General features: G+C 48.1%; 2 protein-coding genes across 8 annotated transcripts in view; one reads left to right on the top strand and one right to left on the bottom strand.

Moving 5' to 3' along the window:
• Window positions 1-15,576, bottom strand: part of MAD2L2 (mitotic arrest deficient 2 like 2) — a 108,883-nt gene that overhangs the window by 12,641 nt on the left and 80,666 nt on the right. For 5 of the 7 annotated variants that reach the window (XM_069078966.1, XM_069078967.1, XM_069078962.1 and 2 more), the window contains exons 2-4: window positions 4,868-4,963; window positions 3,433-3,484; window positions 3,176-3,294 (exon numbers count right to left, since the gene is read on the bottom strand). In XM_069078966.1, the coding sequence (XP_068935067.1) occupies window positions 3,176-3,294; window positions 3,433-3,484; window positions 4,868-4,963 (267 nt within the window). Of the gene's footprint in view, window positions 1-3,175; window positions 3,295-3,432; window positions 3,485-3,691; window positions 3,896-4,867; window positions 5,016-15,576 lie in introns of those variants that run through there. The other 2 variants (XM_069078968.1, XM_069078964.1) reach the window with 2 other exon arrangements.
• The window catches only part of DRAXIN (dorsal inhibitory axon guidance protein), a 39,492-nt gene continuing 36,802 nt past the window's right edge, over window positions 12,887-15,576 (top strand). Inside the window, exon 1 of the mRNA XM_069078280.1 lies at window positions 12,887-13,008. The gene's annotated coding sequence lies outside the window, so the exon portion shown is untranslated. The remainder of the gene's footprint in view (window positions 13,009-15,576) is intronic.

Raw genomic sequence — 15,576 nt, 5'->3', positions numbered from 1 at the left:
CACACTATCACCAAGTAGGGGAGATCTCATGCTTTCTCCCTACTGTGCAAAGTGGGAAGATATTTTGTTCTTCTTAAGACTTGACTTACATCCTTCCGAAGGGAAAAAGCACCAGACCTGTGGTTTTATTTGGTATAGGGAACTCCCAGGTACAGGAACTCCTTCCACCAAAGCAGATCAATACCTTTGCCTTCTCTGACACTTATATAGTCTTGACTTATCCAAGGTCACACAGCCAGTAAGTATCAGAGGTTGGAACTGAACTCAGGACCATTACACCATTCATTACACCAACTGCTTCTCTACAAACTTCAAGCTGCACCTGAATTCTTGGAATTCATAATAGGGCCAAAAAGCCCTATCTGGGAATCAAGAGGCCTTTCCCAAATCTCTTGAGTTCCCAGTATGTTCCCCTGTAGTATTGTTCAGCTGTTTTTCAGTCACGTCTGATTCTTCATGACTCCATTTGGGGTTTTCTTGGCAAAGATACTGGAGAGGTTTGCCATTTCCTTCTTCAGCTCATTTTACAGATAAGGAAACTGAAGCAAACAGGGGTAAGTGACTTGCTCAGCTAGTCAAGTGTCTGAGGCTGGTTTTAACTCAGTTCTTCCTGATTCCAAGACCAGACACTCTGTGCACTATCCACCCCCCACCATGGGCCCATGTTACCCTGCAATATTATCCTGCATTTATTTCGTATATACATACACACACTGCTTCCCCCAAAAGAATATAAACCCTTTGAGGGCAAGATTGTTTTAACTTGCTTCCGTATCCCCAGCACCTGGTACAGAATACATGCCTAAATAGTAATAATAACAATAAATGTTGATTGATCTCATACCACCCCCTTTTCAAGATTACCTATTTTTCCAAGTCGAGTGTGGTTAGGGGGTAGAGGAAGAATAAAGAAATACAACTGTTGTGTATGCTCTTTTCAAATAAGGGGAAGATGTAGCAGTTAGGTGGTGCAGTGAATAGAGCACTGGCCCTGGAGTCAGGAAGACCTGATTTCAAATCTGGCCTCAGACACTTAACACTTACAAGCCATGTGACCTTGGGCAAGTCACTTAACCCCAATTGCCTTCCAAAAAGCAAAACAAAAAAACAAATAAGGGGAAAGAGAGGACATATAAGGGAGTGGTAGCCAGGGAGGGCCATTTTGGTTAGGAAAAATATGGTGGAGCCAACAAGAGAAGCAGATTGACATGTTCTTTCCATGGATAACAACAGCAGTTGATTTGATTATGGCTCCAGCATTGGAGGGGGTGGAGGATTCCGATCTCTTTCCCTTCCCCAGTCTGGTTAAGGGAAGTTTGGATAAGGAGTTAACGAACAAAGGAATCATTTTCTGGGTAGCTTCTCTGGCTAGCTGTCCTCTTTTTCCCTTAAGATTGCCTAGAGAAGTTTTTCTTTCCCAGTCAAGAATTTCAGAGGATATTAAGGGAAGATGGTTTTATTCGTAAGTAGGCCAGGAAAAATGGAGGCATCTGGGCATCTCAGAGGCCAAGTAAATACTAGGGAAAGGAAGGACCAGTTTCCTAGGGGCTCCAGGGCTCAGGCCCAGGAGAAAACCCAGGAAGCCCTCAGAGACTAGAGGATGGAGCTCAGCTTCCACTGCTCTTCCCTTCCCAGCTGGGACATTCCTTTTCTCAGAACAGAACTCTAAAAACTTCCACAGATTAGAAAAACCTCAGAAATGGGGGAGACTCCAGAGGGCAGCTAGTCAAACCCGGGCCATGCAGGAATCCCAAGACACAGGTCTGCCCTGCTGCCCCCCACCTCCCCTCCACGTTCTGCAAAAGACCCACCGAGGATTCCTGGAGCTAGAACCAAGGCAGCTAGGTATCACACTGGGCCTGGAGTCAGGAAGACCTGAGCTCAGACCCTCAGATACTTATTAGCTGTGTGACCCTGGGTAAGTCTCAGCCTCTATTTGCCTCAGTCTTATCAACTGCAAAATGAAGATCACAGTCCCCACCTCCCAGGGTTGTTTTGAGGATCAAATTTGATAAAGTGTGATAGTTTAGAGAGTCCTTTTGAAGCTTCCCTTCAGAACCACTGACTTGGAAGGACCTCAGAGATGATCTAGTCCCAGCAACACCTTCCAGGCTCAGCTCCAAGTGTAGGAGCTTGAAATGAGCCTCAGCTGCTAAGTACTTTCCCCTGAAATACTACCCTGTATTTATTCTCTATTTCCTAGACCCAAATCATCCCCCCCTACCCACCCACCCAAGAGACATCAAATGAGGAAGCAATAGCTCTTCCTTTTTCATCAGCTGCTTTTCTGGAACATCAGGCCTCTCTCCCCCAGGATAAGCTTATCACCTATCATCTCATCATTTTGGAAATTGACCCAGCCTTGACACTCATCACCTCAGTTGCCCCTCCCCACAGAATGGAGGAAGGGGCAACAAACCCCTCACAAAGCCTTCCTTCATAGAGGACTCAGAACTTTCACTCCGTTAGACTGTAAGCATCTTGAGGGCAGGGGCTGCCAATCTTTTTTCTAATTTGTATACTCGGCATTAATACATCACCTGGCCCAAAGCAGGTGCTTAATAAATGTTTACTGGCTATGTTCCTGACCTTGGACAATTCGATAAACATTTATTAAGCACCTGTTCTGTGCCAAGGACTACGGTAAGTGCTGGGAATACAAAAAACGAGGAGCCACAACAGCTCTGTTTCTTCACCTCTAAAATGAGAGGGTTGAACCAGACAATCTTGGAGAGGTCCCTTCCAGTTCTCAAGCTATGATTCCCAAAAAGAGGGCATCCAGCCCCCACCTGAAGATTTCCCGGTCACAAGGCACACACGGTACCCTAAGGAAGCCCACTCTACTTTTCAACAAATGTTAGGAAATTTTCCTTATATTCAACCAAAATCTGCCTCTCTGCAACTTCCATCTGCTCCTGCATCTATCTGTTGGGGCCAAGAGAAGAAGTCAGAAACCCCCTTCCACTTAAGCACCCTCTGATCTGTGAAAACAGATATCAAGTCTGTTTTCCAGGGCAAATAGTCCAGGTTTTTCAAATGATATCAGTACGGCATACTCTCCTGTCCCCTTGTTTGCCCTGGACCCAAGCGACTTTATTAACAATGTCCATCATAAAATGGCTGACCAAGAACTAAATATAATACTCCATAATATCCTCATAGCTCCATACCCTACCTGGACAGGCACATTATATTTCTTTCTCTTCTGGAAGATTCCAATAGGGTAAACCTCTCGGACATAGAGGATGAGATGCACAGCCACTTCCAAGAATTCACAGAGAACATCGGCCACAACTGGAGAAAGAGAAACACAGTCTGAGGTGCCACTGGATGAGCAACAGAGCAAGAATCATGATTAGTGACGCCAACACCAGAACCAACCTGATGCCAGCTCTCTAGCCGGGAGTCCCAAGAAAAACTGAGAGCTCTTACCTTGTCCAAAGTTAAGGTCCTGCCGAGTGAGAGTGGTCATTCTTCTGGCCACCTAGGAGAGGAGAAAGAAGACCTAGTCCCTTTCCTAAGCAACCACTCAGCCTAATAGTACCCATTGTCCTGCCATACCCAAAGGGGCAAAGGGGCACTCACAGATCCATATGGGTAAGGAAAGAGAAATTTATATTATTATTTATTAAATTAGATAGATTTACATTTATATAAATAAATTAAATTATTATTAAATTATCAAACTTACACAATTAAAGTGGAATCAAGAATTCAAGAAGCCCTTATACTTTCGGGGAGACTTCATCTGACACCCAGACTGGCAAGTTCAGGCTGCTGTTGGTCCCTTCTTAATGGGAAAGTAAAGTATCCAAAACCCTACTCTCAAGGACTGCTGAGCACAATCGCTATTACTCCTCCAAATCCTAACAGCTGGAGTCACCGTTAGGACAGCCTAGGACAGCAATGACATTCCTATTTAATAAAAATAATCATAGCTAACATTTATATAGCAATGTTTGCAAAGTGCTTTACATTATTTATATAATTTTAATTTGTATTTATATCATTTATTTAATATTCATAACAACCCTATAAGAATATTAACTCCTTGAGGGAAGGCACCATTTCAGGTTTGTTAGTTTTTTTTCCCTCCATTTTGCCTTTGTCCTTGCATCTCCAGTACCTGGTACACATTTAATAAATGTTTATTGAATAAATGAGTGAACAGACTAGACTTCATCCTCTCTGAGGCCTCAGAGGCCAATTCTGTGTAAGGATGGGGATGATAAGACAAAAAATGAAATGAAACCATCTCTAACCTCCAGGAGTTGCAAGAGAAATTGACCAGGGTGGCTGGACCAACAAACCCCCTCCCCCCGGGGCGGCAGGGCTGGGTGATCGGGCTTTGGGGGCGGGAGGGGGGCGTCCCACAATAGAATGCGCATCGCCCCCATCCTCAAGGGGTCCGGGGTGTAGCAAGGGGCTCTCGTTCACCAAGCCTGAGCGGGTCTTCTGGATCTAAGGCCCTCCCACTCCTGACTGCACGCAGGCGAGGGCCCGGGAAAGTTCAGAGTCTCCACGTCCCCCTTCCTGGGATTTCCAGGATTGTGGGGAGTCGGAGGAGGTGGGAGGCAGGAAGGGGCGCCCCTGGAATGATCGTCTAAAAATTGGGGCCCCCCGGAACACGCAGCTGCCGTGAAGGGGGTATTCTGGGGAGGGGGGAGATCTGGGAAAGGGAAAGGCTGCGAGCCTTTCTCCCGCGCTCCTGACCGCACATCTGGCTCCAGCCGCGGGTCCAGGGCACTGCTGGCACGGCTGGCAGCAGTAGCAACAGCTGGGCAGCGCCCTGCACCCACCCCACCCCCGCTACACAATGCCCACCCGCCCGGCCCCCCTCCTCCCCTCGAACCCAGGGGACCAGTACCGGCTGCCGGCGCTCAGCGCGGGACGGTCGAACCCAGACACTCCGACTCCGGCTCCGGCTGCGGCTCCGGCTCTCTCCGCGGCCCCAGCGCGGAACTCCGGTCTCCCAGGCGCGCGGCGGGGTGACGTCCCACCACCTCCCACTGGGTCCTAGCGCCCGCCCTGCTCCCGGGCTCCGCCCCTATGTCGGATCCGCGCCGACGCCGCTCTCCGCCCTTCCCCTTCGCGCTCCGCGGAGCCCCCAGCGGCGTAGATGCTGGCAACATCTGGACAGGTGGGAAAGGGCCACAAAGCCGGGATGCTTTAGAAGCCTTGTCCCCAAGGAACTTAAAACCCGTAACTTCTCAAAGCCCAAAGAAACCTTAGAGATCATCGAGTGAAATTTCATTTGTAAAGCGTTCAACAAAGTGCCAGGCTTATATAGTAAGCGTTACATAATGTTAGGTGTTATTGTTATTATTACCTTCTGCGTGAAGCCTTCCTTTCTTCATCCCCCCAACTTCTTCCTTCCCAGACGACTTTACTAGTTAACGACCTTGCATATATTTAGCAGTGTGCTAAATATGGGTACTGGGCAAGTCACTTAACCTCAGCCTCAGTTTCTTTATCTGTAAAATTCGCACATCGATAGCACCTAGCTCACAGGGTTGTTGTGAGGATCAAACGAAAGTTATGTAAATAACCTTGCACCCCTTAAACGCTAGCTATCATTATTGTTATATTTGTATTTATTAACTTCATATTTTTGTTCGGGTTCATTATCTTCCTTAATTAAAATGTAAACTCAATTCTTTGTTATAAAGGATAGTTCTCTGGGAGGGGAAGCCAGAGAGATACAAGAGGAAATCTATTCGATGTGAAAATAAAAAATATAAATACAATTTTATTTTTTAAAAATAATAACTAGAATTCATATAGTGTTTTTTTAAGGTTTGCAAAACGTTTTACATATATTAACTCAATGTAAACTCGTTGTGAATAGGGATTGTTTTATTCTTTGTACTTGTGTTCCCAGCTCCTAACACAGGTCTGGCCCATAGTAGATGCTTAATAAATACTCGTTGATTGATCTTTGGCCAATCAGTTCATTTTACAGAGATTAAATTCTTTCCCACAGGTCACATAGATAGAAAGGTTAGCAATCAACTGCTAATTCAGGGAATCCAACCTTAAGTGTTTGCTGATCCTTGTCGGAAGCCTATCTCTAGTCTTTAGCCAAAGGATATTCACATTTATGGAAGGCAGCAGTTCAAAGTTCATTAGCACTTTAATTTGTGAGAGTGAATATAAACTCCATAGGAGTAGGAACGTCTGCATTCCTTGTTTTACCTCCTCAGTGCCTGGAACTCAGTAAGTGCAGATGGATTGACTGACTGTGACACCACTCCCCCCCCCCCCCCCCCCCCCCACACACACACACCCAGGAGTATTTGCTTTTACACTGACCCAATGAAAGGAAAGGATTCTGCAGTTAAGGGGAGAAGGCAACTGATCCCCCAGGGAGTCAGAGTAGTACAGTGAAATGAGTGGTGTCTCTGAAGTCAAAAGAGCTGGGTTCAAATCCTGACTACTACTTCTGTGACCCCCAAGCAAGTTGCTTGAGCCTTGGTTTCTTCTCTGTAAAAATGAGGGGGCTGGACTATACAGGGTCAAGAACCAGAAGGGACCTTTGAGAGATCACCTAGTCAGCCACTTTATTTTACAGAGAAAGAAACAGACCCAGAGGAAGTAGAACTCAAACCTAAGCCTTCTGATTCCAAATCCAGGGCTCTTTCCATTTCCTTATATGGTTTAGAATTAAGTGGCCCTAAAATTATGCCCAAAGATCGATCTTTTGGCTAAGCCAACTAAATTTGGAGAAACGAAGTCACTTGCTCCCCTTGAAGGTTAGTGAGACTTTTTAGACTGTAGCCTTCAAGGGGAAAGCCTTTGTTGCCTCCCTTCAACCCACTCAGTCCCTGCATTATTGGGGTGCTATGTGGGTTTCATGTTCTTAGCTTTAGGGACCTTATGAGACAACTACCATAACTCTTAGGAAGCAATTTCCGGGGGGCTCCCGATTCCTCTTTCTCTTCTCTCTGCCACCATCTTTTTTTTTCCTCTCCTCATTCAGTAATCTACATACAGCTAGAACTGCCTCCCTCCCACCCCCAATCCCAACCATCTGGCATGTGAACCTTTGCCTTCCGGGTATTTATGTGAATCAATCTCCCACCATATTGGAAAAGACAAAAGTCAGACGCCATTACTAGTCCAATCTCCTCATTTTACAAAGGAAGAAACCAAATCCAAGTAGGGGGTTGTTTCAGCTTGAAGTGTTGACCCTGTTTGTTTTTATTCTGCCTCATTAGGTTGGACTTCAGGACCAGGGGCAGTTGTAGTACAGTGGAAAGACCTGCAGACTTGGAGTCAGAAGACCTGGGTTTAAACCCCAGTTTGTGTGACCTGAAGCAAATCGATTTATTTCTTTAAGTCTCAGTTTCTTCATCTGTGAAATGGGAGGGGGGTACTAGATGACCTCTGAGTCCCCTTCTATTTCTATAACTATGATTCAGCACAGCTAGATATACCCTTTTTTAATCACCTTGAGCCTCAGTTTCCCATCTTTAAAATTTGGGTGTTGGACTAGATCAAAGATTCTTAACCTTTGTTAGTGTCTTGGAGCCCTTTGGCAGTGTTTGGTGAAGTCCATGGACTCCTCAGAAACATGTTTTTAAAACAAATTCATAATTGAAAGAAATGCTAAATTTCAGTTAAAGGTTAGTGACAATAAAGATGTAATTTTTTTCCTCTCCAAATTCCCATACCCTTTGGTTAAGATTCCCTGGAATAGAGGGTGCCTACCAGATCTAAATCTATCATTCCAAGGAACCCTGAGAAGAGAACGGACTTGTCCAAGGTCACATAGATAGTCAAGGAGAGAGCTGGGGGGCTCTCCTGCCTTGAAACCATTGACCCATGGAAGGCAGAAGCAATGATGCTAAGTGGCAGAATTAGGAAAGATGAGGCCCAGACTCTAACCCTAACCTAGCAGGGATTTGGGGAAAGGATGATGGGGGAAGGACAGATTGTAAACAAACAAAGGAGAAGAGATCGTCTGGAGGGCAGATGCTATGAGGAAAGGACATTAGTTATTCCCATTTGGGTCACTGTAATCAGATTCCTCACGAGCTTGATTATATCATGCTGATGGATGGTCATGGTGTCTAGATTGAATTTGGAGTTAATTTATGACAGTCTGAAATATCCATTGCATGGTGGAATGTTATTTGAGATAATTTGCACATTTCCCATGATAACAAGGTAGGAGGGAGTCTAAGATAAAAGGCTAAATGTTTGGGAGGAGAGAGAGTATTTGCCAACTGCAATCAGCTCCCTGGGGAAATGTGGCAGGGCCCTGAGGGGAAAACACTAGAGAAGATTTTAAAATGGAAGCTGGGAACAAAAAAGCAAAGGAGGTGGGAGTAATGGAGCCATAAACCTCACATAAAGCTTGTGGCTTGTCTGCTTGTTGAATGGATAGGTGGATGGATAGATGGATGGATGGATGGATGGATGGATGGATGGATGGATGGATGGATGGATGGATGGATGGATGGATGGATGGATGGGTGGATGGATGGATGGACGGGTGAATGGGTGGACGGGTGGATGGGTGGGTGGGTGGGTGGATGGATGGATGGATGGATTTATGGATGACCTGAAAGAGGCTTCAGTTTCAACTGTAAAATGAGTAGTTTGGACTAGATGACCCCTGTGTCTATATCCAGGATCCTATGATCATCACTAGGTTGGCCATTAGGTGATGTATTTTTGGCCACCACAACTTTCAAACACCATTCAATTCAATTGAAAAAGCATTTATTAAGCACCTGCTATATACAAAAAAAACCAGTCTGTTATCAAATAGAGTATTGGAATGAGATTCAGGAAGACCTGAGTTCAAATACACCCTCAGATACTAACCAATTATGTGACCTTGGGCAAGTCACCTAACATCTCTCAGGCTCAGTTTCCTCACCTGCAAAATGAAGATAACAGAGATAACTCATCCAACAGGATTGTTGTGAAGATCCAATAAGATAATATATGCAAAGTACTACAGAAATATAACTGTTAATATTATAACAGAGCACAGTGCTAAGCACTAGAGACAGAAAGATTTTTGCTTTTGGGTTTTTTTTTTTTAATAGAACAGTCCTTGCTTTCAAGGAGCCAATGTTCTGCTGACCTACTGCCAATGAAGGGAGTGTTCTCACTGATAAAATTATCCTGTCAAAGAAGCTACAAATTGGAAGGGACCTCAGTGGCCACCTAGTTGATCCCAACCCTTTTTAGGGGGCAGGGGTGGGAATGGATGTCATTAATATAGGGAACTCCCAGGATGGAAACTTTTTCTACCAGTGCAAACCCACAGCTCTTGGATGATTTTTGATCATAGAGATTTGCCCAGAAGGAAGGAGGCAGTCTACATCAGAGGAGGAACTTAAACCCAGATGTCCCTGACTGAGAGCCTAGTTTTCTATCTACTAGGTAACTCTGCCTGAACTCAGCCCTGAACAAAAATTGCCCTCTACAACAACCACTGGCCAATGGTTCTCCAGCCTCTGTTTAAAGACCTCCAGGGGGACCCACTGTCTCCCACTTTTGGGTGGCCTATCCCACTTCAGAACCCTTCTCATTGTTGGTAAATCTTTTCTTACACTGAGCTTAAACTGTCTCCTCTACAGCTTCAACCATGGCTCCTTGTACTGCCAGTTGGGGCACAGAGAAGCACAAACTTTCAAGGATTGGAAATCAGTCACCACTCCTTGCCTGTCTTCTTTTTCCTGGCTGAATTCCTGTAGCTGAGTTTTGATAGTCACCCTTAGGCAACACTGGAAAAAGCCCTGGAGAAGATTCTGAAAGAGTGATGAGACTTGGGTTTGATTCTAGTTTCTGCCTATATGACCCTGGCTAAGTCATTAACGGCCCTTGGCCTGTAATGCCCCCTGAGTCATCTCCCAACACTACAGCTATGATTCTAACATGGCATGGTCTCCAGTCCAATCACCCTACTGACCATCCTCTTCTGGAGTCAGTTAGGTAACTGTGCCTGGAGTCAGGAAGACCTAAATCCAAATCTAGCCTCAGACAGTATGTGTGACCCTGGGCAAGTCACTTAACCTCTATCTCAATTTCCCCAACTATAAAATGAAGATCATAACAGCACTCACCTCCCAGAATAGTTGTGAGCATCAAAAATATACTTGGAAAGCATTTAGCACAGTGCCTGCCACATAGTAGGCACTTAAAAATGTTTATTCCCTTCCCTTCCCACCCCCAATTCCTTCTTCTGAATGTTCTCCAGCTCATCTTCCTAAAATGTGGTACCCAGAACACAACACAAGAATCTTAGATCTGATGCAGAAAAATAGGGTAGCCTCTAAGTGCTTTAGAGGTTATCCTGCAGAAGGGTAAAAGCCAGGTCTGACTCTACTACACAACACTGTCTCACACCTGCTGTTTCTCTTGTAAGTCTTTTTTTCGAGCACACACACACACACACACACACACCCCAGATATGCCTCTGAGCTCACAATGTACTTCCAAGGAATGCAAGCCTGCTGAGATAACCTGGGTTAGGGGGTTCTAAAGTGTCCCTCATTCATACTCACATTATGTCTAAATCCAGGAGGTCCTGGGGTCCACTGGAACACCATAATTATTTTCCTTTGGCAGCTAAGGCAAAGCTGCCCTTGAGTATTCAGAAGGCTATCCCATAACCCATATGGTCTTGGTCCCTCCTGCCTGAGCCACCATAGTCATTTAAGCCAGTAACATCAGGCTCCCCCAAGAAACATGGGCCAATGCAAAAACCATCCTCACCCACGTCCTCAGCAAGGTCCTACCTGTGACACAGGACATTTCACAGAATCAAAGATCCCTAGTCCAAAGGAGATCATATCCGTAAAGCACTTAGCACAGTGCCTGGCACATAGCAGGTATTTCAATGTTTATTTCCTTCCTTTCTTCAATAGAAAGAGATCCTGGAATTAAGGTCCAATCCCCCCATTTAACAAACAAGCCTCATAGGGGTCAAGGGACTTGTCTAGGGTCACAAAGAGGCAGAGACAGACCCCCTCCTGTCTTCTCATCAAATGCTTCCCCCACAATAGCACCCTGCCACTTGTAGAAAGAAGGCAGAGCTCAGGGCCACTGAAGCACAAGTGTGGGGTCCAGGCTTCTGTCCATGTGACTCCTTGGGTCTGCACTTGGCCGGGCTGTAAACCTTCCAGGAAGCATCTTCCTTCTCCCTTCCTTCCTGGCTTACCATCAATTACACGAGTATTCCCCAGTCTCCCATTGCCCCTTGGAAGGTACCGAGCAATGAAGTTCAATTCAGTAAAGTAAACATGTCTGAGCTATGCCCTCTTTCTCAGTACCAAAAAGAAACAATTCTCATTTCTCTTGTCTTTACTCCATTGATTTGGAATCCAATGATTTCCATTTCCCCGACTCCCATGCATCCTACAAGGAGAAAGAGCTGGGGGACTAGCCCACCCCCCTCACCCCCTCCCCCATCCTCTCCAGTTGCTAGTATCCTTTGATCATACCACTAGACATGGCACAAGTGACCCAGGCACTGAGTTACGGGGGCTAGAGGACCCATAAATCCAGTCTTTTCCATCTTCCCCCATTCAGGGGCTGGGAAGTGGGAACCAAGGTGGAAGGGGGGGACTCATGGGCTTCAGCTCTTCCAGGAGACTGAGACGGATTTTCCAGTCAGTGCCAGCCCCTTCTTACCTCCCCTGCAGTTTGATGGATGAGCTTGGGGCAGGGTCTTTGTCCTGGGCTCAGGGCCTGAGTGATTTCAATAGTTGGGTCGGGAAGTGTGAGGCATTAATTTGGCCCCCATGGGTTTGGTGGCAGACTGAAAGGAGAGAGGAGGGGAGTAAAGGAAAGAGAGGCGGGGAGGGGGGGGTGAAGGGAGGAGAAACCAGAGATGCTCACTCCTCCTTTTCTTTTCCAACCTGGAGGAGGAGTGAAACTGAGAAAGTACACATACAGCTGAGATCAGCCCAGGTGTTCGGGATGGGGAGGAGGGCGAACGCACTGCTCTTCCCTACCTCTTCAGATTAAAGTCCCAGCGACGACCCATACTCACACCCCACAGCAAACCCTAAAGCCCTAGGAAGGTCGCCGCCCCGCCTTCTCCCACGACTCTGACTTTCTGATGTTCCGCCAAGGCCCCACTGGTCTTCCTCCATTCGTCCTCCCCCCATTGATTTGTTCCATTCCATTTGACAGGAAAAGGGGATAATCTCTTTGGGGACCGCCAGTCCCCGGCCCGGCCAGACGCTCCCGCCAGCTGAGCGGGCTGCCTTGATCTCATTGTTGGGGTCCCGCTTCACGTCCCCCGCGGCTCTGGGCATCCGTTCACTTTGGGGAGGGGAGGAGAAGGGAGGGAAAGGGAGGGGAAGGAAAGGGGCCCGGGGACCGGCTCTGGGCCCAGATGCTTTACATCACCCGCATCTGGGTCCCCAGTCTGGGGTCCTGAGCCTGCTCGGCGACCCCAGCAAGGAAGATGGGAGCAGGGGTGGGGTGGAGATGGGGGCCAAGTTGGGGCCGTACGTACTGGGAGGTTCGGGCCCCCGCCGGTCCCCCGCACGCCTCCGGCCGCGCCGCCCTTTGTCTGCTCTCTTTGTCTCCAAGTCTCTCTCTCGCGCGGTGCCTCTGCCTCTGGGGAGCCGCCAGGCGGAGAGCAGCTGGCGGGGGCGCGCGGGGGCTCGGGAGCGCGCGGGGGGAGCCGGCCGGGCCCCCTGCCGCCTCCCGCATTGTAGGGCAGGTGGGCGAGCCGGCAGACCTCCCCTGGCCCCGCGGCTGGTGGCTGCCTAGCCCGCCCCCGCCCCCGCCCCCCGGGTAACTCAGCTCCGGGTCCCCTCTCCCTGCGCGCCCCTCCCCCGCCCCGTGTCCCCTCCCCTTGCCCACTTCTCGCGTCCCCTCCTCCCTCCCCTCCCTCTCACATCTGCACATTCTCCCACTGCTAGTCCGCCAGCGGTCTCCTCTGCGCTCTCGGAGGCGCACCAGTCCCGCTTAGCCTCCTGCGCCCCGGCAGGCACACCGCTCGCCACTACCTCGGGCTGCCCGAGCGCTGGACAGGTAAGCTCCTGGGCCGGCCTCACAGCCAGGTGCCCGGGAGAATTTGCCCTCCTTCCGCGCTATCTGTCCCTGGAAAAATGTGGGTCACCTGTGAAAGAGCTCGCTCCATGGGCGGAGGGCTGGGGGACAGGGGGAAGAGGAGACAGAGGGGCGGGCAAGGAGTTCTGAGTATAAGGGGGAAAGAGCAGCCGCTCCCTTCTCTGTCTCTCCTCTTCTCTTCCTTCTGACTCACTCCGGAGTCTCTCCCTTCCTCACCTTCCCTCTTTTTTCTGTTTTCTCAGTTTCACCTCTCTCTCTGTCTCTCTGGTTCTCTCGCACTCCCTTGCTTACTTTTCCTTTTTCTACGCTGTCCACCGCACTTCGACACTCTCATTCTCTCCTTTCTTTCCCTCTTCCGTTCAGTCTTTCCATACCTTTGCATTCTCACTTTCTCTTTTCTCTCCTATTCTCTTTCTTTCGATCTTCCCATTTCTGTATCATTGATTTCTCTTGTGTCTCCGGTCACCACGCAGATTACCCTCACTTCATCTACAGGGCCGGGAACCCTGAGTCTTGTTCCCTAGACACAGAATGAAACCTGATCAGAGACACCTGTGTTAGGGACATTCTAGGCTTGGGCCCATTATTTCACACCTCCGTTAACCCTGAGATGGGAAGGTCAAAACATTCTTTCTCTGCCTTGAGAGATAGACCCATTTCCACCCTTTCCTGGGGATTGGGTCAGCATTTTGACTGATCTGGGACAGTGTCTTGACACTTTCCCAAACCTTGGACTCGTGGCCAGCCCTATTGGAGTTCCTTGGTTCCTCCCATCTGGACTCAGGACAAAGCCCTGTGGATCCAGACAGTTGAGTGTGTCCTCTCAACGTGGACAAACTGTTCTCCAGACCTAGCCCAACCCCTCAGCCCCTCTCAACTATTTTTTGACTCATAAATGAGGTTTAGAGCTGGGAAGTACCTTGGAGACCAGTAAGCCCAGTCCTCTCATTTGATAGATGAAGAGACTGAGGCACAGAGGGATAGTATTTGAGCCCTAGTCTTCCTTACTCCTGTCCCCTTCCCATCCTGTCCTTCTCAAGCTCTGTATCACCTACTGTCCACTTCCCTTCCTCTCAATGCCTCTCTCCAGGTCTGCCTATCTGTCTTCATCAGTCTGCTTTCTATGCTAATCAGAGCCCTCTTAGCCTAGAGTTTCAGTGACTCAGATCCTCTGGTTTGAGGATTTCAGTCAGTAAAAGATTTCCTTCCTCCGTCCATGATCAATCTGCCTCTCTCCTCCCTCACAGAGCCTGGTGGAGGCTGATTAGACACTTGGCAAGGTTGGAAAATTGACTCCTCCTGCCACACCCCATTTGAAAATGGCACCCCCTCTGGCTGCTGTCCATTGGAAGTCTTTGCTTTGACTTATCAAAAATCAGTGCCTCCCTTGCCTGTTAAAATCATGCTTCTGGCATTAAAAATATGTGTGCATTTACAAAAAGTGTCCCTCCTCGAATTGCTTGTCCTTACTCTCATTCCCCCTCCCCACCCCCCAAGAGTTGTACCCTCAGCAAAACTGCCAGCTGAAGTGCTTGGGAGGGGGGCAGTGAAAATGTGAGAAGGAATGTCATTACCAGATTTAGAACTGAGGAACCTTGGAACAGAAACTGTCAGAGCTGGGGTGGGGGGTGGAGGGCTTAGAATACAGAATGTCAAACTGCAAAGGGATCTTAGAACCCAGAATATCAAGAGCTAGAAGGGCCTTAGAGCCTAACGGGTGGAGAACCTGTGGTCTCAAGGCCACATGTGGCCCTCTAGGTCCTTGAGTGCAGCCTTTTGACTGAGTCCAAGTTTTACAGAACAAATCCTTTTATTAAGGGGATTTGTACTGTGAAGTTTAGATTCAATCAGAGGACCTCACTTGAGGATCTAGAAGGCCACATGTGGCCTGGAGGTGCGGATTCCCCACCCCTGGCCTAAAAAGTCAGAAGAAGGAGGGGGTGGGCTTTACTTAGAGAATGTCAGAGCTGAAAGGGACTTTAGAACAAGGAATGTCAGAATCTTAGAACATGGGATGTGAGACACTAGAGATCAACTGGTCCAACACCTTCCCTTTCTCTACTTAGTCCTGACCCTAGAGGCCTGCCCTGAGCCCCAGAGACCAGAGGCCCTGGATTTTGGTCTAATAGAAGTAGCCTTGTCCTCCTTCTCACCCAGTCACCTCTCCCTCCAGCCTCCCTGCCCTACCCTACCCTTCATCTCTGAAGGGCTTTATTTCTGCCCTCTCCCAGGACTCCTTCATTCTGCCTTCTGGGCTGAACTGCTGCTGCCTTAGTTCCTACTGCCTCTTACCTCAACACAGTGACTAGGGAATCGGGGGAGATGCCTCTTTCCCAGTCATTGCCTTCTTCCTTATTTTGCCTTCTCAAGTCTCCCCCACCCCCAGAAAGGAGAAGGTTGGGTTGAAATGGTCTGTCAGGCCCCTTCCAGCCCTCTAATCCATGTAATCCTCTAATCCTCACCATCCCATCCTTAAACACCCTCACCTTTCTACACATCCCTTCTGCTCTCGAACACTCATAGACCCTC

The sequence above is a fragment of the Petaurus breviceps genome, unplaced genomic scaffold (genome assembly GCF_028583685.1).
Source record: "Petaurus breviceps papuanus isolate PSGF00001 unplaced genomic scaffold, PetGlider_PUasm1.0 91041, whole genome shotgun sequence".
Lineage (NCBI taxonomy): Eukaryota > Metazoa > Chordata > Mammalia > Diprotodontia > Petauridae > Petaurus > Petaurus breviceps.
This window is presented reverse-complemented; position numbering and strand designations above follow the sequence as displayed.